Source organism: Danio rerio, chromosome 5 (assembly GCF_052040795.2).
Source record: "Danio rerio strain M-AB ecotype USA chromosome 5, GRCz13ab, whole genome shotgun sequence".
Classification (NCBI taxonomy): domain Eukaryota; kingdom Metazoa; phylum Chordata; class Actinopteri; order Cypriniformes; family Danionidae; genus Danio; species Danio rerio.
The window spans coordinates 62,075,236-62,098,272 of NC_141025.1; the positions used below are offsets into that span (position 1 = coordinate 62,075,236).

The following is a 23,037-nucleotide window of genomic DNA, read 5'->3' on the forward strand; positions in this document are numbered from 1 at the left end:
TTTTTTTTTTTTTTTTAAGGATGCACTATATATATGATATTTTATCTACACACTTCAGGGGTATATTGCCTTTTTAAAATTTCCTTAAATGTTTTGGTTTGTTAATGTGTAATGTACACATATCTACATGACTTAGTTAGAGCTGATCATTGTTATTGACATCAATTTTATTGTGATTCGGTATAATACTGTTTATTGGCCCAGCCCTAGTTTAAACTACAATCCCATAACCCAGAGAGCTAAACAAATTGAAAAGAACACTGAAATGTCCTAAATGGACAAAGAAAAACTCCCACTTTAAACAACACTGTGAATGCCAATCAACAAGACCTGTTTACACCGAGATAAATATTTGCTGCAAAAAAAATTAAACATTCATTAAAAAAAACAGAAAAAAATACAGTTGAAGACAGAATTATTAGCCCCCCTGTTTATTTGTTCCCCAATGCCTGTTTAACGAAGAGCAGATTGTTTTAAACACATCTCCAATAATAATAGTTATAACTAATTTCTATTAACTGATTTATTTTATCTTTGCAATGATGACAGTAAATAATATTTGACTAGATATTTTTCAAGACATTTAAAGTGCTTAAAGTGACATTTAAAGGCGTAACTAGGTTAATTAGGCAAGTTATTGTATAACGATGGTTTGTTCTGTGGACTATCAAAAGAAAATTTGCTTAAAGGGGCTAAACATTTTGACCTAAAAAAAATGGGTTTTAAAAATTTAAAAATGCTTTTATTCTAGCTGAAATAAAACAAATAAGACTTTTTCTAGAAAAAAAATATTATCAGACATACTGTGAAAATGTCCATGCTCTGTTAAACACAATCTGGGAGATATTTAAAAAAAAAAAGAATAAACAATTTAAAGGGGGGCTAATAATTTTAACTTCAACTGTATGTCTTCCATTTTTTATTTATTTTTTGACAACAAAAAGACATCTTTTAAACCATGCCCTGCTCACGCTCTTACATATAATGGCAGTCAATAGCAACCAGTATCAATCTTTGTTAAAAAAGACAAAAATATCACTGAATGACCCCATGCAACATACACTGTATAAAAGCAAGTATTCTGGGATTATGGAGGAAAAAACAACAACAATTCAGATAGCTGGGATTACTTGGGATTGGGACTACTCTCTGATATGATGCAGCTTGATGCTGATTGATATTAATTGCTATTATATGAACAAGAACAAACAATGTGAATAATGACTGTATTTTCAATTTTCTGTAAACTGACTCGGGTTATCTCTGTTCAGTCCAGCACTAACATTTGCATGATGTATTTCTGTCAATCTATCTGTTCTGATCTCTTTTCCATTAAACTGTGAAGAAAACTGGCCAGCAGATAAAACTAAGAGCTTTGGTCACATGCCCAGACTCACTGTTGTGTAAATTTAAACAATTTATATAATGCTGGACAATCTTATTTGTTGTTGATTTATTACTCTAAACCAGGGGTGCCCAAACTCAGTCCAAGAGGGCTGGTGTCTTGTATAGTTTAGCTCCAACTTCCTTCAACACACCTGCCTGAAAGTTTTAGTATACCTAGAAAGAGATTGATTAGCTTCTTCAGTTGTTTCTAATTGGGGCTGGAACTAAAAATATGCAGGACACTGGTCTTACAGGGCCGAGTTTGGGCACCCCTGTTTTAACACAGTCAAGTTTGAACACCACTTTTAGATGCAGGACTTAAAGGGGTAGTTCATCCAAATTCCTTACTTGTTCTACACCAGTTAGACTCTTTTTGTTCTGTAGAATACAAAATAAGGTACTCTGAAGAATGTTGGACATGTGCAACCACTGACTTCCATAGTGTTTGTTTTTCCAACCATGAATGTCAACGTTAAGTTTTCCAACATTTTTCAGTATATCTTTTGAGTTTAAAAGAAGGGGAAAAAAACTCAATCTGGTTTGGAACAATAGTACATTTTTCAATTATGCTAGAATTGTAATTTTTGGGTGAACTATGTCTTTAAATTAAATCATACTTCTGTGTTTGTCTTTTATTTCTTTCTGCAATATACAAATGAAATATTTCTATCCTAATAATGACAAATGGACTTTTTATTAAAAATTCCACTAACAACATTTTGATTTGCAACATACTCCCTCAATCAATAAAGCTGACATTGTGACTATCCTGGACACGATCACTGATAGATCGCATCAGCTACAAGTTTTTTTGCTCGAGTCACACTGCATCCAGTGAAGAATCACTGACTTTAAAGGCTTTAAAAAGCAAATAAAAGTTGTTGTTTTTTTTTAATTTTGTGATTAATCTAAGAACTGGTTTGTTTAGCTGATGACTCTTTTTGTTTTAATGGAGAAAACAAATGGGACAACACTTGTGAAACCAGCGGTCGCCGACAAAGCAGTCAATCAATGTTGTGCTCACAGTTGCAGATGAGGAGGGCAAGATTGGAGCCGAGCGACAAGAAATTTAGTTGTTTTTTTACATTTTGCAAGCAAAGCTATGGTAAGTGCCAATTCGCTATCATTCTATATCAAACAAAAACAAAAGAAAAAATCCTACATCTTCACCCATTTCAACGGGCTCTGTTCAAGTTACCCTGGGAAAAAAGGTTAAAGAAAGCTTTGGGATATTTTGCCTTTTTAATGACAAGGTCATTAAATATCATGCACGCTGCAAATAACCTCATGCAGTAGTTATGGTAAACCATCCAAGCACTTTTATTCATTAATATTCATAAATACACACAGCAGCTTCATTAGAGAAGGTCTCTTGTTTCCTCTTCAGTTTTTGAATGTGGAGTATTTATAAGGAGAGCCTTTTGCAAGACACAGGAAGCAGAGGTCTGCCACAGATACCTACGCTCACCTGCTAAATGAAAAAAATTAGTTATGTGGAATTGATTATCAACGTATATATATTTATTTATATATTTATATTTCTTATTTTTCTCTCTCATTCCATTTTTCTGTCTCTCGGTTCGCTCACTCTCTCACACGCCTGTTTGATGTATTTTGATTATTTTTTCTCTCGCTCTCCTTTCATGGATTTATACAATGTAACAAAGGTGACAGACCTGAAATTACAATCACCAAAAAAAAAAAAAAAAAAGAAAAAAAAAGAAAAAAAAAGGGAAAAAATTAGAGAGAGCTGTGTTTTTTGCCCACCGTCATTGGCAGTTACAGCACAGAGGACATAGTCTGCGTTGTGGTGGGATATCATCAAAGAGGAGGTGGTGGAGGCTCCTTGCCTGTGGAGCTCTCCTTCAGGTTCAGGCTCTCCAGAGCCACGTCTAAAGGCATGATGTCCACGCAGCCCATGGCGCCGAAGTCAGCAAAGTCTCGCCTTTCATCCTCGTCGGAAGACGAGCTCTCTTCTCGCATTAGTGTGGACAGCAGCAGCTCCTGAACAAACAGGCTGCGGTCCGCGCGCTCGCTCTCCAGCGCCTGCCGTTCTGCCTCAGACATTTTCGGCTCATTCAACCTGGTGGAATTACACAGACAAAGGGTGACTACAGAATCACGTGTAGTTCATCTAAAATGTATGACAAATGTTCCATTTTTCCCCATTTCTGGGTTTATTTTTCAAATTTCAATTTGTTCAATGTTCAATTGATTACATGCTCGTATTATATATTAATATTGTCATTGTAATTTATTAAACTACAAATTAAGGTTATTTTATATTTTCCGAGATTCAGTAAAATGTCAAAATCAGGCCTGGATTATTGTGGAAATGTTTTTTTGAATTAGTTTATTTTTTTAATTATATATATATATATATATATATATATATATATATATATTTGCTATTGTTTAAATTTTTAAAAAAAATGCTATAAAATAGGACTTCACTTTAATCAATGAAGGTCAGTTTTGTATTTTGTATATAAAGCACTAGAACTAAAGGTGATTTGGCATGACTTTAAATGTTATTCACTTGTATGGTAAAAGAGCAATAAATTAAATTCTATCAGTAAAAAACTATGGAGAAGTAAATAGTTTATACAAAAAGATAATTAAAAAAAAAGAACTATACCTCCAGAATTGTGAGCATCTGGTGATAATGTGAGTGGCGTACCGTGTGAGAAGGAACTGGGAGCTGTGGGAGGCCAGTGGGTTGCTCTCAGTCATGGCTGTGTTTGTGGCGGTGCTGGGCGGCGGGATGCTGGCGCTGATGTTGCTCGGGTTGCTGCGTTGGCGTGTAGCGTTGCGGGCCGTCTCCAGCTGTTGACGGGCTGCCTGGGCCTGCTGACGCTCCAGCTGAAGCTGCATTTGCAGCTGTTGTAGCTGTGAGGCCGAGGGGCCAGAAGAGTTGAGCTGCCCTCCAGCAGAGCGCCGCACACCCGACAGCTGAGAGAGCAACTCTGCTCATGCAGACACATGGACAAAGAGGACCAGTGTAAAACCACCATTAGAAAGACACAACATCAACCTAGATTCAGATCTAGCTTAAAAGTCATGTGTACAGTAGACCTGCACATTATCTGCAGGGAAAAAATAGTTGAAGGCAAAAAAAGTCATTCTCAAGGAGTCTAATAATATTCACCATAATGTTTAACAATAAATAAATGAAGCAGTTTTTTCCAACAAAATTATAATCATTAAGACTTCCTCCAGAAGAAACAATATCATAGGAAATACTATGGAAATGTCCTTGCTCTGACTTGTTAAATTAAAAATAATTGCAATTTCACAGGAGGGCTATTAAGTACCCTTCAACCGTACATTGCAATAGGTGTACAATACCACCAGATGACTTGTTTGAAAAGAATTCATAAATACAGATTGATTGGGTTAAATAACGATTATTGATACCAAATAACTAATTACAAGCAGGGATAAAATACACATTAATTTATAGTTTTCTGGGGAAACTAACAGTATTCAGGTACTAAAAATGAATAATCAAATATAAAATATTTATAAAAATCGTATAATTATATGCAATTAGTCTTTCCTAAACTGATAATTCACCCAACATCTACTCATTTGCCCACACTCAAGTGATTACAAATGTTAGTGGAATTTCTCGTGTTCACAAAAGATATTTCAAAGAAAGCTTGTAATAACTGACATTCATGATAGTGTTAAAAAAGTTGTCGGACTGCAATACAGGAGTTATTATTATGGATTATAGATAACAAAATTTTGCGCTTTTTTTAATTTTTGCTTTTTTTTTTTTAAAGCATGATGGTAAAACACAAACGCGATTATAAATGTATTGAAACATGGGCTTATATGTTGTAAAAATGTTTAATAAAGACAAAAAAATAATAATTTGTGCATCTTCTGACATTGACATCATCTGGGAAGTTTTCTTACCCCTTGGTTCGAGTGTCATCCTGAAAAATCTCAGTTTGAAGGGGTATCTAGCCCTTTCCCCTTAGCACTACGCCTTCAAGCTAAAGAAAATTAAAACATCCCTACCCCTTTATGTAAACGCGCAAAACGAGAAGTAGGGGTAAGGGGAAGGGCTAAGGGTATAATTGGGATTGAGCCTAAGTCTCTATCCGGGTCATGGCACCAAATTGTAGGAACCCAATCCAGGTGACTTGTTAAGCAGATTGCGTTTATTGTGCTGCAGTCAAACAGTATCTTCAAAGAAGTCTACAAGTGTCCAATTTGAGCAGTGTTGTTCCATCTATTATGTATGTTTTAGGAGGGCAGTGTTAAGGTGGAGACAAAGGACTGGCATGACAATATTAGTCGAAAGTCTTGTTCAGGGTCTTCTTGTATAGATCCTGAGGTTTTACTGGCCCTGAACGGCCTGAAAGTATCACCCAGACACTTAGCATTTGCATTACTTTGGGATCTGCCATTGCACAGGAAGGCAAAACGTTTACTGTCTCTCACACCTGGACTGCTAAAGTTTTTAATTAAATTATATTTTTTTAAAAACTGAAGCATAAAACTTTTCAGTTACATATATTACTGTTCATTGGGAACTCGATTGATTATATACATTTTTATTTCATCAGTAGCATAAACAAATGCTAGAATTCAATGGTTGCAGGTTTTTAGCTTTCTTCCAAATATCTTTCTTTGTGTTTAAGAAAAGATAGAAACTCAAAGAATTGAAACAAGCAAAGAGTGAGTAAATTATGACAGAATTGTTCTTTTTGGGTGATCTATCCCTTTAAAGCTACAAACATTACACAACTCTTCTTGCGCCCAAATGCTATAAACTTAACATGTTTTCTTTGCAATGACTCCACAAATCAAAACTGTTCTGAACTGTGGAGCCTGGTCAACTATAACCAAGCCGTGACATTGAACATCCTGTGATGTTGATGGTGAAATGATATAATGTGCAGCACTACTGCGACTACTTCCTGTTCTAAAACATTACACACCTGCTATGGGGTCCATGGCTTCCCTATTGCTTGGAGAGTAAGATGAGCTTTGTGATGAGGAGAGCCCACCGGTGGAGCTGCTGGTAAAGTGCATGTTAGTCCTGCGTGCCCGCGGACCACCCAGCCCCCGTCCAGGGTGGAACATCCGGCGCACGTGCCGCACGCCACTACTCTCATCGTACACACGCTAGTTAAGGAGAACTTATGACCTTACACAACAGATGTACAAGAAACATCACATCTTATCCTGAAAACACAGTTACGAAAATGTACTAGCTGCACAGAGACAGAGCACATTTGGGCCACACCCCACCTAGAGGGAGGAGGGATGATCCAACTTACTCAATGGGCTATATGCACACAGACTTTTAATTTTCAACCAGGCAGGACAAGGGCTTCCGGTGAACTGGCTTTCAATTTAAAAAAATGTCACATTTAAGATCTGATTTCCTTAAAAATCTGTGATCTTCACAGCCTGTTAGATATTCAATATGACGTGGGTCTCAGATCAGACAGGAAGCACTGCATTAAACTTTGCATTAAACCATGTCCTTAAATTGTTTATTTTACACCAATATTTTTAATGGAATTTCCGGCTAGCCTGTTGCTCCTGATGGTCTTTCATCTTGTTTTACGATTGAACAACTAAATGAATGCTTAAGTCTATTTAACTGAATGTATTGTAATTACATTACAACATCGATGCTGTAAAAACAACCTTGTGAAATTGAAAATAGTCACATTAAGCTTTCACCAGAAGTTTATCTTCGGCTTTAAAACTCTAGCTGTGCTTAGAGCCTATTGACTTTCTATTGCGGGGAGAGTGCCTCCTTGTTATTTCTGACTAAAAATCCAGAACCAAGTTTTTATAACCAGTCAACCCCCCCAAAAACGAGTGTTTAACCTAATTTCTAAAAAGGTGATATATCATAAATCCAGAAGTTAAATGAATTAGACTTTATAAGTGGATCAGTTTAGTTTGTAAATATATAATTCAGGTTGGCTTCTTCTTAAATGGAAAGTTTTTATTTAAAAATCATTTTGGACAAGTAGGGAATACATTTGAATTTGCTACACGACCATTAGAAAAATAAGTTCTATACAGTTTGAAAGGAATTTGGATGTACTACATCAGCAATTATCACACACACACACACACACACACATATACATACATATATATATATATATATATATATATATATATATATATATATATATATATATATATATATATATATATATATATATATAGCACGATATATATTGCAATACAATTTCACCAAATAACTTAAGTAGCTCTATTTGTCATTACTTGGGATGATTTTGTAGAGGAGTAATATTTAAATATTTTTCATGTAATTTATTATGTATATATATAACAAAACACACTGCAGTCATAAATCAAAACAATTGAGCAAATATTAAAAGTGAAATAAATGTATTATGGTTTTCTGGAAAGAGAATCGAAAACGGCAACAGTATTAAGGTAAAGAAATGAAATAATCATAAATGGCACTTTAGTCTTTACCATATAAATAATTTCATAAAATGAATCCTTTTTGTGTGTGCACTACTAAAATGCAGTTAACTGTTCAAATGCTCACACAGTCACAGGCCTTAAACACACATGCAGATGATAAACTTTCATTCTATTATGGTTCAATTCTGCAGTGTTTCTACAAATCTCCTGTGATTTGACCTGTGCTTTCTGATCTGATCAATATTCCCAATTCAACATTGCATATGTTGCAATATAACTATTGTCGATGCACACATTGCGATATCGATGCTCAAACAATATATAGTGCAGCCCTAATAAATAAATAAAAGGAAAGTATGTGATTTTGGACGCAGCATTACTCTCATTTTGAAATAAGAAAACCTATTCTACTTAATGGAACTAATAAAAACTAATGGAATAACCAGTGTAATGCTTTAAAATTTCTCCTTTTGGGATCCATAAAAATCTAAATTTTCAGAAGAAACAACAGCAGAATTTTAGGTGTTAGAATAACAATTACATTCTTTTAAGCTGCAACAAGAAACACCCTCGAATTATCAAGCAAAAATCATTTGTAGCCATAACATTACTTCTAAAGTAACTTAGTGCACATGAACAGAACCAATGTGTGTGTAACGGCAAAATCCTTCTTACGTCAAAACTAAATTGAATGAATGCTGAATTGAAAGCGTTTCACAAATGATTTACTTTGAAGCTGTGTTTTATGAATGAGATCTATTATGTGTAGGGGTACACGCACATTAGCTTCAGATAGAAGGATATTAAATCTCTAGGTGCTCTGTGTTCAAGTGTGAGATGAGCAGCAAAGTCATCTGTCACATGATTGGGGTCGCCACCAGGCAAAGCTGCACAGATCGGGCAAATCTAAAATGAGAGAGAGAATCCCATTAATGAAAATATATTAAAAAAAAAAAACACACACATGAAATAAAAAACACTTTTTTTAGACCACGTTGCTGGATAGTGAAAACATTATGTCATCAATTATTTGCGTAAAATATCATTTTTTTTATAGGCAATAGAAAGAAAACTTAAAATACGTTAAAAGGTATTAATGGTTGTGCTATTAAAATGACAGTGACATGACATATTTGATTTGATTAAGGACGACTGTCTTTCATGGAACAAATTAATTCAATAAACCATTGTTTATTGAACATGATCTATAACTAGCCTGTTTTAAAACTATTCCATATCTTTAAAGCAGAATAAAAAAAAAAATAATGCATGAACCAATGAATGCTACGAATTTCTTACAAAAGGTGCACAATAATAATAATAATATTAATAATAATAATAAACTGTCAAATGGATGTGTTTGGGCTCTGCTATGTAATTTGGGTTGCATATGGAAGTTTGGAAGCAAGTTTGAAGTTTCGAATATAACAAGTTTTTAAATTACCATTTTAAAGCATGTAAATATGTCAGATTATCAGCATTTTGCATTAAAAGTATACAAATGATAAGCTCAGTAATGTGAAAATAGTAAAATAAGAATTTGCTGTGAATTCCAGCATGTGATTTGCATTGACTGTGCTTCATATTAATCAGGACATCAAATGTGTATTGTAATTGTTTTGCTGGTATGAAACAGAAACTCAGCAACTTTCCAATATATCCTAACCAGATGGTATCTTTACTATTCTAATGAGACTAGGCATACAAAATTACTGTCCAATGATAAAGATACACATTATCTACTTTGAAATGTCTGAAATGGCTTACCCAAGGTATATATAGAATTTCGGTCCCACTTTATATTAAGTGGCCTTAACTAATATGTACTTACTCAGGAATTAATAGTTTGTTACAATGTACATATTGTGTAAATACATGTATTTACTGTGTACTTATGCTTGATTAAATACATGTATGTAATTACATCTGTAGTTAACTTTTGTAATTACATTTGTAAATACACTGTTGACCACCCCTTATACCTTAACCCACCCTTAAACCTAACCATGCCACCAAACCTGTCCATAACCCAACCTCTATCCCAACTCAAAAGCACCACAAGTCTTCTCAAATACATTATAAACACAGTAAGTACATTGTATTTATTTTTCTGATGTAAGTACATTGTAGTTAAGGACACTTAATATAAAGTGGGACCAGAATTTCTTATGTTGAATTTAATACTTTAACTACCTTTTTAATACCTTCAAAAAAATTATTTATTATCAGCACGACTTAAAGCTGCAACTGTAGTGGGGAAACGGTAAATTAAATATCTTTCCAAATGGAATAACACATTGCAAATAACATGTATTTAAGTAATGCAGAGCTGCACACCGCACTACATATAATAGTATGTTTTACTTTTGAAATTAGATATAAATTCATCTCATTTGGCTTTTTAAAATCTTTTGAACAATCAGGGAAAATGTAATATCGCATCAGATTACGTTTATTACTTTTTAATGCCCTTTTTTGTCTAATTTAATTTACTATCTAGTAAGCATCCTGTTACTTTCAGGTTGAATTTTACATGCGTGACATTAACAGCCATAACGAAAGCAACATTAGACAATTGATCTCAGATTTTCAACACTAGCCACGTTTCCACTATCGCGCTTAAAGTGAGCGAGCCAGGGCGAGCCAAGGCCAGTCGCGTTTCCACTGTCACTTCCGGGGCCTGATAGGGCCAAAGCGGGGCTTTCTTGGGTCCAGCGGCTGGCCTTTTTCGGCCCGCCAAATACCTTGGGCCAAAGAGGGCCAGCAGAGTGAAAGGACATGCGGAGTTTGCCCGAGTCAGTTAAAGATGGCATGTTGTCATTACACTAGTATTCCTATCGCACACGAGTACATGCGGCAAACAAATAAATTAATAAGGGAAAGAAAACATATAGCTGGTCAGTTTAAGATAGGCTATTGAATAAAACACCTTATAGGATAGGGGTCTTTTTGCATATGATCGCCCTTATGTTTCCCTCTTAAAGGTAAGGCTGTTGCATAAAAAGTTTAATTTGACATTTCCTTGCTGCGTTTTCCTTGATGTTTCAATAGCGCATAAAAATCTTTACATCATATTAAAGACACAGCAGCCAGTAAAGGTTTTTGAGAGTTTTTGTCAAGCGTAAAAGACATGTTTGTGCATGATGCGTGTGCATTGTGAGACCTGTGTATGTGTTGGGCCAGGTGAAAGAGCACTTGCATAACAGCTCTGTTGATACCTCGACTGGCTTTTTTCTTTTTTAATTTATTTTGGAGATAATAAAAAATATGAACACAACAGAAAGAAATAAACTTTTACAAACGTGTCCACTTTTAGCAGCTCAAAACAATAGTATCATATCTCGATAAAATAGCCTAAGCTATATTGAAATAAATTAAAGACTTATATCAGATATAATAAAACCACATTAAATACAAACCAATATAAAACAAACACAAGCTAGCTAGAACAATGTAGGTATATACAGTACATAAATTAAACCGTTATGAGCCATATATAACTTTCATTTTACACAGGCCTATCTGAAAAAAAGATTTTAGATATTTTCTAAAAACAATAAACACTGAAGAAATTTTTAAATATTATTTATAAAGTATTTGGATACGATGATTTTAAACAAATCGTGCAAACAGAGTATTTTTGGGGTGAGGGAAAGCAGAATCTAGCCCATCTTTTTTGTCACCCAGTCCTGCGCAGCGCCGTTTTAAAAGCATCGGGGAAAACTGCAAATGCAACATGTGTTCTATATCCTCAAACAAGTGTTTACGTTTTTCAATATGACTTGGTAAAATTAAAAACAAAATGTTAAATGTAGAGCATTATTAGTGAATAGCTGCTGAGCGCAACAAATATGGCTATATTTTATTAGGCTACTTACTCTTATGTGCTGAAACACTTAACATGACGTCTATCAAAACAAGGATGTTATAAAATACACATCATACTGAGTTTTCACTGGAGAATTTCTGTGGTTCTATATTATGGATGAGTGCGCTCACTGCGCTGTGTCCCTCCAGTAGTGGCGAGATCTCAAAGTCGATGCACAATGCCAACAGTCGGTCGGTGAGTTAACAAATATAATGAATGGAAACACACAGGCCTGTGTTTATAGACATATAATGTACTGCTGTACAGTAACGTGTCGTCTGTTTGTTTCGGTTGTCTTCATTTTAATCGTTTCGTGATGATGCGAGGGTGTGCTTTATCTGCCTGATTCCCACTGAAGTGGGCGGGTTGTGTGACGTTTTGATTCGGGGGACGTTCTGGGGGCGGGGTTTGCGTGACGCACTGCGAGCTACTAGTCCGACAGTGGAAACGCAACATGATTTCAGCCTCACTGCTTAACCTCCCGGGCGATTAGCCCAGCCCGGCCTGATATAAACCCTGGCTCGCACTGGACCAACAGTGGAAATGCAGCTAATGAGAGCATGTGTGATGCGTGTACTCACCACCTCCGTTGAGGTCTCTGCATGCTCTGAGGTCACGTGCTCCTGTAGAGATGTTTCTGTGTAGCCCATTTTACCACAGTAAGGACAAGTAAACGACTGAGGCTGCTCTACTGAGAATGCCTCCCCCCCATAATACAAGTCTGCAGAGAGTTCAGAAAAAACAAAAACATTTCAGTTACTGCCACCATTGTTACTAAGACAAGGGCTGAACTTTCAGAACGGTCTGTTTACATACTGTTGAAACATGACATTTGATTGAGGTAATACTAACAAAAAAATATAATGACAAGTGTCTTTCGAAATCTTTAAAGTACTATATATAAAATGAAGATCACGTGTCATCTACATGTCATCTACAAGAGTTCATGAAGTTCCAACAAAACTAATGTTGTCAATTACATTTGTTGATTTCATAAAAAGTAGAAGTGATGAAATACCATTACAGTGTCCACATCCTGATAAATTTAAGTAGTAATTTCACATACACAGAAAGCATTTAAAATGTAAGTGAATTGCCTACTTTATTGTTTTAAATACATTTTGTGAAAGTAAACCAAGTGTAAAACAACGTTCCATAATCATTTTGTAAATACAAAACTTCTGACCAATGTTTATTAAAAGTATATAAACGAATAAGGAATGTACCAAAATTAGTTTTCGGGCCAAAAGGGGAAATTCCATACACACTTGGCCAAAAACTAAAATCGAAAATTATTTGTAATAATTATTAAGTTTTTTAATCAATATAAACTCATTTTGTAGGACTTTAAGTTTGAACTCAATCACTAAAATTATTCTAAGTTTAAAAACTCCTGCCAATAAAATAACAACAACGGCCTTAATCATATCGAACAAATTATAAACAGTGGAGGGGGTAAAGCTATTAGAACTCTTTGAGAAGGGGTTACAGCCGTTTTTGTTGAATTGGCCTTTATAATGCCCATAACAATTACATATCTATAAAACTTGTCATTATAAACCAGGCAATTGAGTCTTCGTAAGAAGATACAGGTCACTTTTGTTACTAAAAATGACTTGGGCTTTTTACACTGTCAGTGTCACATAATGGACCTATTTTCACATTTTTTGGGTTTCTCAGCAGCGGAAATAATCATAGTTGGGTAAGCTTAAAATGCAGTGAATGGGAAAGTTGGCCGTCTTGTTTGCTCAATTAATAATAATAATAATAATAATAATAATAATAATAATAATAATAATAATAATAAGTGTCCTATCATACACCCTACACAATAAGACACAAGACGTGTTTGCCCCAACGTGTTGCTATTTTCAGACCAGCGCAACCTTAATTTTACCATTTTGCACCATTTTGTTCAAATAGCAAATCCATTTGCGCCACTTTGTGGACTCATGGGTGTTCCAGTCTAGAAAAGAGGTCTGTTAAGGTGCATTGTTTGCGTGTAGCTATTTTAAGGAACTAAAATGGACTGTGCCATAGACCAGCTGAAAGTAGTCCAGCGCAGAGCACGCTAGTTGTGCACCTTAAACGCTGAAAGATTGCTTAAAACAAAGAGGATGTACAGCAATGTTCAAAAATCTTTACCAATGAAAAAGAATTGAAATATTACAGAAATTATTATTACTACATAAATATAAAGGTCACACTTTACAATAAGGTTCATTAGTTAATGTTAACTAATGCATTTACTAACATGAACAAACAATGAACAACACATTTACTACTGTATTTGTTCATGTTAGTTAACATTAGTTAATGAAAATACAGTAGTTCATTGTTAGTGCATGTTAACTCATGGTGCATTAACTAATGTTAACAAGCATGGACTTGGATGTTAATAATGTATTAGTTAATGTTCAATTATGATTAATAAATGCTGTACACGGTTGTTCATGATTAGTTCATGTTAGTAAATGAATTAACTAATGAACCTTATTGTAAAGTGTTACCAATATCAAAAACACTACCTCCATGTCTTCATCTTGGAGGGCTCTTCAGTTCATTCACGACAACTTGCTTTTGTATAATGTTATTGTTATTATTATAATTATTTATTATATGCATATTTATATTTGTTTTAATAAAAGTAAGCTTAGATTTGTTAACCTGTCATGTTTTTGACCATATGGGGCATAGGACATGTGTTTGGAAATAACTCCGTTTATTCATTTGCTGGAAACTGAACTGGAGCTAGAACTGAATTTAGAAATAGTTTTGAAACAAATCTTTGGCTTACCAAATGAAATTTATTTTGTAGGCTAATGGATGTCTTATCCATGAAAAAGAGAAAGTGAAAGTAAAGGCTGATTGGAGAATGCTCGTTCTTTATCCTCACGCTGCAGATGGTCTGTTTAACGGTTTTCTCGTTAGGGAAGCATTCAGTTTTCAACGTACAAAGTCCGCCATGTAAATAGCAAATGCACCATGACGCGACGCAACTGATTCTAAGGGAATGTGAGATGAGACTCTGTTTGGTCTCAAAATACACCCACAACTCATTAAAAGAATAAGCTCAACTCTGTTAGGCTATGCACCACAGCACAGAGCCTATTTTTCCATCATCAAAATAGCAGAAGTGGATTCGAACAGGCTATAAACGCTTTTGCACCCTGCGCTTTAGACTTTGCACCTAGATCGTTAAAGTACTGTCCTAAGAATTTAAAAAACATTTAGAAAATGAAAGAAAAATTGCTTGAGACAGATAACTGCAGACAGAACATAGAACAATGTTAAATTTACCATCTTGCCCATAGACACTTCATTACAAACACCTTGCATAAGCAGTGATACATTTATCTTTTTGTCATTTTTTGCAAAGACGATACAATACTAAATTTATAGTAAAACTGTTCAGGATTTAAGATGCTGATGACGAATTAACATATCACGACTATCTTGTAGAAAGGGTCCATAATGTTCAGCCATAGATAAAGCCAAATTACTTGCGTAATCATTGTTGGGTATCGATTAACATTAGTGTTGAAGTAGATGTGCTCTGTAATTGCTGCAAAAGGTGGACATACCAAACATTACAGTTAAAATTGACCCTTCCCTAAGCCCTGCTCTCATTAGTTACTGTTGCTACGCCTGTCAAGCTTTTGTGCCTGACACAGCTTTTATAATGTGCTAGTGCCAGTGTCAGACATTGCCAGAGATATAAAATCTAATAAAATTGTGATTATATTGTGACATTTTTCAAGTTATGTCATTTTTGGCGAACAGGTGAGATATCCGAGAAAGCCAAACAAAAAACTTATATCGAATAAATATAACTAAAAATAATTATCGAGATTGCATTTTTGTCACATCGACCAGCCTTAATTTACTACATTTTAGATTTTGGTTAAACTATTTCTTAAAAATAAATGTTCGAGGGGGGATAAATCATCAAAACGGTATCTTCATTTTGACACACTACAGAGCCATGCACCTCCATAAAGCACACATTAACTTTTGAACGCAACTGGAGTATTTTAATACATTTCTAGGTCGCAGAGAATGTGTGAACTTCAGAACAATGTTAATTTTCCATCATTTTGTTGCATTTGTGACTTGATGCAAATTTAAAATTAATATCATCTATATAATATCAACAATTGATATAACCCTAATTCTAATTAAGAGAGCAATATCAGATTGTATGAAACCAAATTTACACCCACTTATTGATATAAAGAGTAAAAAAAAGCAAGAGAGTACACCTTTTCATGACACAATCTGATATATATTCTCTTTGCCAGCAATACAATACTTCCTGATAACTTGAAAAATGCCTCAATATAACCACGATTTTATTAGATTATAGGCCACATTGGAAAAAAAGAAAAGAAAAATACATACAGTACATTCATAGAAATTGCATTGTTACCATTGCATCAATATATAGTATATCTTTTCATTTGAGCAATAAAATGATCCACACTGATGTATTGTAATAACAAAAGCAAAAAGCATGTCCTTATTTGACATCAATGCTTACCAAAGTCTACCCTGGTTAGTATGCACTGCATTGGGTGCTCCGTGGTGTGTCTAGTTGTTGTGGCTCCACTTTCGTAGCAAGATGCACAAAGGTCGTAGTCGTAGCAAATTAAACACTTGTATCGGCGCCCTCTGAAGTTCCCTTTTAAACACGCATCACAGCTCACACCTGCAGGAAAACACAGAGGCATTAACTCACAAAAACAGCAGAAGACTTTCTGAAGACCCTGATCACATACATCCCAGATAGAATTCACCAGGATATTTCAAATTTAGGCCCAATCCCAATTCTATTTTGTACCCATACCCTATCTGTTCTTAAAACAGGAAAGAAAAGGGCTTCAAAATTTACCCCTAAAAAAATGGGACAGCACTACAGCACCTAACCACGTCATAAAATGTATCCGTAATCTCTTGCTTCATATGAGATCAGACGATCGCGACTGCTGTAGTTATTCCAGTTGAGTTATTTTTTGGGTGTTTATCTTCAGGAAATCACTGAAGGCATATATTATGTTATCATAATGATCTAATGTGGCAAAAAGATCGCAGAACTATACTGCGCATTTACAGAGTGGCCATATTCATCTACGCAAACACACCAAAAATAACATTAACATTACAGCAGAAACTGTAAAAAAGGTCATTCTCAGCCACTAGACATTACTGAAAGGGTTTTTGAGTGTCATCCAGTGACAGATTGCTGTGGGACTGCTATACAGGAGTTATTATTATGAATTATAGATAGCAAAATTTAGAGGTTTTGACTTTAATGTTTTTTTTAAGCATGAGGGTAAAGCACGAACGCGGTTATGAATATATTAAAACATATGCTTGTTTGTTGTAAAAATTCGTAATAATGCCAAAAAACGAATTTGTGGATCTCCTGACTTCCGGGTGCAGCTTTCCTGTGTGGCTGGTATATTCTGGAAAATTCTCTTACCGCTTTGTTGAGTGTAGTCCTGAAAAAACTCTATTTGAAAGGCTATCTACCCCTTCCCCTTAGCCCTACGCATTCAAGCTAAAGAGAATTGGGACAACCCTACCCCTTTACCGGAACGTGCAAAACGAGGGGCAGGGGTAAGAAGAAGGGCTAAGAGGTAGAATTTGGATTGGGCATTACCATACATAATACATTATATCAACACTTCATGCGAGTTGAAGCAGACAGCAAAGCAGAAAAGTCGTTTAGAGCAGTTCTGTCTTGCTACAGCTGACGTGTGCTATCTTGTGCAAAGCCGAAGGAGATTCTATCATAGCCCTGATCAGTGAATTTTTATGGACATTTGGACAGTGGATGAAAAAAAGAGTCAAATTTTTATTCAAAATAAATAATTAAAGAGGTGGCTTATTATTTCTAAGAGCAATAATGAACATTTGGGTTGGACAGTAAATTGGACCTTAACATATTGTGTTAACCAATAGGAATACTGTGAGTTAAAATTATTTATTGTATTTAATAGTTAATCATTATACAATGTAGGACTGCTCGATTATGGGAAAAATCATAATCACGATTATTTTGGTCATAACTGTAATCACGATTATTCAAAACGATTATAAGCTGAAGTAAAAATTATTCACCCTTCTGTGATTTTTTTTTTTAAATATATAAATATTTCCCAAATTATGTTTAACAGAGGAATCTTTCAAAGTATTTCTTATAATATTTCTCTCCAGGAGAAAGGCTTGTTTTATTTCAGCTAGAATAAATCAGGTTTAAATATTTTGAAACCTATTTTAATAGCTCATATTATTAGCCCCTTTAAGCCATATATATTTTATTTCTGCTTAAAGTGGTAGCATGACGTTTGGTAACGATCTGATTAGCTGTATGCAAGTTCATTATTTTCACGGGAGGGACACGCACATGACACAGCGCGCTCACTCTTTTCAGGTGTACCTCCTTGGGATGACAGGGGGCTTTTGTGGCTAATGTCTGAGGAAGAAGCAGCACATGAAAAGTACACAGTTTTGCTAATAATTGCGCTGATAAGAGCGACTCTATAGTGAATGTTAATTCACCAGCTGAGATAAATTGATTTTAAAGAGAGCGCTGAAAGACTCGGAGTGGATCAGCTGTTTAATGACCTGAATCTCGATTCGTTGCATTCACCGTGCATTTAGAGCAAATGTCTTCTAAATGTAAAATCTAACACGGTACACATCATCGCCAAAGAAGCTCGTCTTTACTAAGTTTAAACTGAAACTGCGGCTCATGACAACAGTATTGCTCTGGTGGTCATCGCGAGAATCCTGCTCTGCCATGTCAGCTGTCTCGCCGGCTTTTTTCCACAAACACAGAGAGATGAAAATCAGAGCATAACGAGACTGAGAATTTACAATGAAACGAAACCAAAACTTTTAAAGAGGTGCAGAAGTGAGACTTTTCTTTCTTTTATTTTTTTGTTCATTCTTATGGTTTATTAAATTGATATGCATATAAAACATTAGTGCAAATAATTTTTTTTTGATGCAAACCAGATTTATTTTTCATAAAGTAACAGTAGGACTTTTTATAGCTTTATTCATAGCGAACACAAAGTGGTATGCATGAAAATAAATATTTACTGGGTCAGTATAACTATTCTAGCCTATATAATGTTAATGCAGGAGGGAATCTGATGATGTTATCAATGACAAATGACAAGCATATGTCTCAAACATAATAATTCTATTCAACTTAAGAATGATGAACAGTTGTATTGTGATGTCATCATTTCACTTTACTATGCATTAATGACCAGGACATATAAAGTGTATTGAAGTCCACCATTCCAAGTCTATACTAAATTTAGCATTTTAACAAACAGTAGAACTAAACATAGACCTAATATTATTTTTTGTTGATTTACCATATGTTTAAGAATAGCAATAAAAATAGCCTATACTCATATTAAGCTGCACTGTACATCTACAAAAATCGCAAGAAAACCAAGATCTTGATTTTAAGCAAAAAATTAAAATAAATAAAAAAAATTGTGATTCTCATTTTAGCCAGAATCGTGCAGCCCTAGTTTACATCACATCTTAGATGTCATTGATCACTTTATCTTAAGCTTAATTTACGAAAGATGAACCATTCTCTGACTTGATAATCTATTATATTATATAAATTTGTGAAAAAGATCAAGATGAGCAAGTGCTTGCTAAGATTTGATGTGTTGCCTCCTGTAGTAACACATGATTTATGACATTGCTACCATGCAGGTGCATAAGTTGATTCATCTTTATCATACGTTTCATATTCAAAATAATGCTAGTTTCACTTCTAGTACAGTCTTTATTTACTCGTTTTGGGAACAATTTCCTCTGAGGATCGCATCATACTGTTGTGAACTTTACCCGTTTCTGCAGCAATTTGAAAATCACTGCCTTCAGGTACACTTCGAAATTGATCGAAATACTGAACCGAGCAAATCGTTTGAAATTAGAGCTACTCGATTCTGGCGAAAATGAGAATCGCGATTTTTTTTTTTTTGCCTAAAATAAAGATCACGATTCTCTCACGATTCTGTAGATGTAAAATAAAGGTTAACATGAGATTGTTTTTTTCTCAAACATATGGTAAAACAACAATAATAATATTATGTGTAGGTCTACTGGTTTCTATAAATAATTATATTCTACTTATAATAATTCTAATGTTGAATTATGTTTGAGATATAGGCCTATGCTTGCAATCGGTCATTGACCATATTATTAGACCATTTAATTCACTGGTACAATCAACATTATATAGGCTAGAGTAGATATACTGACATTGTAAACATTTATTTTCATGCACAACTTTGAGTTCGCTATGAAAAAAAAAAAACATATCAAATGCTTGTCGCAATCATAACTCTAAAATGCGATATGATTATTTAAATGATGTGCAAGCTGTCGGTTTCATTTCTTTTGTAATATATTTGAAGAATATTTTAATTTATTTTTATTTTTTAAAAAGATTAAACCACTAGCTTGGTTAAAATAACAGTTCTTCTAACTAAAAACATAATGGCATTAGTTCAAAACATTGAATCAAGATTGGTTATTGATGGACAGAGCAGGAAAATATTTTGTTGAGTTTTTTTTTTTCGTAAAAAAAAATGTTAAGAATAAAACAAAAAAAAAAACTGTTATCAGGTTCTTTTAATCCATTTTTCTAAGAACGCAAACTATAATTGCTCCGACTCGATTAAAAAAAAAAAAATGCTCAAAAGTGCTGACTGGGAAAAATTGGTTTCTCATCTAATAAACATGCTTCAGCGAGAGAGGGCTTCGACAGAAAGAAAAACATTGGTGGATCTTCACTTAATAATAAAAAACTTGTGTGTTATACTAGAATGCCCTATTCAGCACAAAATACAAGCAATCTGATCCAATTGTTCTGAAGAGAACTAGAAACTCATTTTCTTACTATTCTGCAACTGACAGATACTAACAGTTTAGTCCTTCATTATAATAATGTGCGCTAGACATGAACATCAGTGAGCATCTGTCATATTTATATTTAGGCAAGATTGCAATTAAACTTCACCTCATTCAATCACAACATTAGAATTAAACGTACTGAACTTGAGCTTAAAATCACAAAAATCTTAACTATTAAAACATGTTCCACATCCAATTGAATTGCAATATAAATAACCATGTAAACTACATTATTACCACTATGCTGTTAGCTGTTTACACAACCACATGAATAAACTCAATCAGAGTTTTCTGTGTATCAAAGCAGCACAGGAATGTTCAACAGAGAGCATTTAAAATGCAACCTAAATTCTAAATGACTGATCTGAATAAGTCTACTAAACTTTTCAGAAACTCAGCTGGAGCTGTGGTGAAAAATCATCTGAGAAATCAATTTCTGCATCAATTACAAGAGTTTTAAAATGTTCTAAACAGCAGATGGCAGTCTATGCTAATTTCTAACTACTCACGAGAAAGAGAGCTTGTGTGTTAAGCTGAGCTATGAAAGTTGGCTTTTAATCCACTAGACTATTGAAAACTAAGCACACAGTGATAACTATGGTAATTCACATCAGCAGGGGAACCTCACAGGTCAACTATTGGTCCCCTTACATTTTTAACTTACACACACTACATTGCTAGAAACCATCATTCAATTATATGGCTTCCTCTTATCATTTATATAAGGCTCCATCTTTCATTTTAGCTAGATGATCCATCGTTAGCTGCTTGGATCTCGTACTGTTTGGTGGATACTTTGGCATGGATGCAAGATCCTCACCTACTGCATTATCTGGCAAAAACAGACATTCTTGTCTGCTCGGCAACTCCAGTTGTTCAACATAATATCGTCATTCAGCTTTGATCATCTATTATTATCCAATCCAATTCTGTGAAGAATCCTGGAGAGATTTGTGAAGACCAGCTGTCATTCAAAAAGCCCATTGCAAACACAGCAAGATTAGGGAGGTTTGCACTTCATAACATCAGAAAGATCAGACCCTTCCTCATTGATCATGCTGTACTGGACTACTGTAATGCTCCTCTGGCTGAACTCCCATCTCGAACCCTTAAACCTCTAGGTTGATCCAGAATGCTGCAGGTCTTCAATGAGCCCAGAGAGCCCATGTCACACAACTCTTAATGTCCCTGCACTGTTTACCAGCTGAAGCTTGAATAAAGTTCAATTCATTTCCACTGGCTCTTACCTCCAACTACTGCTCAAAGCCTAAATCCTCTTCAGGAGCCTCCAGTCAGTAAAGGCTGGTTTATACTTCAGAATCGAGTGATCGGCGTGACCCACGGTGCCTGTCTTGCACAAAGTTGTGCATTTATAGTTCTGCGTGCTGTGCATGTTGCTCTGTAATAACACTTCCAAAACGTTAGCTGGCACTATGCTTTTATGTTCCTCTGTGTCGAGTTACTTCGCAGATATTTAGTTTTTTTCTGAACGCTACAAGTAGCAAAAACTCATTCATTTAAAGGCGGGAGAGGGCGGTTGTGCAACAACTTTAATCAAAGTAAGCAATGGAGCTCTTTCACGGGATCTCGACAATTGTAAACACTGCTCAATTGGGCTCGCAGCTGTCAGCACCACCCACACTCGTCACAGTCGACCAATCATAGAGCTTGTGCTAGGGGTGTCAAAATGAATTGCTTCTTCAGTACTCTGCGATGCAGACAATTCGGTATCAGTTCAGTAATAATCATAACTGGTTGTTATGTACTTACGTCTAACTCATATGCGATATGTCGCCGTAGCTTACTATGGCGAGGGAGGAGAGTGTGAGTATTTACAACGATCCAACTACTTAAAAATGCATACACTGCACAATTTCACTGCGTGTGTGTTTGCTGGACAGTCTTTGACTGAAACTTACAGCAGAAGCCACTATTTCACTGTGATTGAGAGAATGAAAGTAAACTAACTCTCTCTCTCTCTCTCTCTCTCTCTCTTTTGATCTGCTGGTGTGAAATATCCTCTCCTCTCGGTTGTTAAAGAGATACTTCTGGATACAAACATAAGCGCGTGCCAGCAGAGTTTTCTCCACCGCGTCTGTTATGGATCAGCTATGATCGCCACTGCCGTTTATCAGTGTCACTCATCTGTGAACAGCGATAGGAATAGCCCAATCGCAGCCCTTTCTGTTGAGCATGTGACCAATCATAGGGGTGTAAGAAAGAACTTGCTAGACTGCTCAGAAAGCAAGCGGATATTTATATTTGTTTATTTGCCGTAAATGCTCGTGTTGTTCAAAGGTACAATTTATATATCTGACTGTTTGTATCAAAGAACTAAATTGTGTTACAAATAGTATATAAATATATTTATATACTTTGATACAAGGATT

General features: G+C 35.0%; 2 protein-coding genes across 10 annotated transcripts in view; one reads left to right on the forward strand and one right to left on the reverse strand.

Moving 5' to 3' along the window:
• The window catches only part of LOC147844409 (uncharacterized), a 681,160-nt gene that overhangs the window by 550,648 nt on the left and 107,475 nt on the right, over nucleotides 1-23,037 (forward strand). The gene's annotated exons all lie outside the window — the stretch shown is intronic.
• kcmf1 (potassium channel modulatory factor 1) overlaps nucleotides 1-23,037 on the reverse strand; it is a 46,314-nt gene that overhangs the window by 11,157 nt on the left and 12,120 nt on the right. For 2 of the 7 annotated variants that reach the window (XR_015489994.2, XR_015489996.1), the window contains exons 2-8: nucleotides 16,233-16,400; nucleotides 12,274-12,413; nucleotides 8,629-8,730; nucleotides 6,342-6,519; nucleotides 4,067-4,352; nucleotides 3,154-3,469; nucleotides 2,683-2,854 (exon numbers count right to left, since the gene is read on the reverse strand). Coding sequence is in view for 2 of the 7 variants with exons in the window: in XM_087251524.2 (XP_087107650.1) it covers nucleotides 3,208-3,469; nucleotides 4,067-4,352; nucleotides 6,342-6,519; nucleotides 8,629-8,730; nucleotides 12,274-12,413; nucleotides 16,233-16,400 (1,136 nt within the window). In the remaining 5 variants the exon portion in view is untranslated. 7 annotated transcript variants of the gene reach the window in all.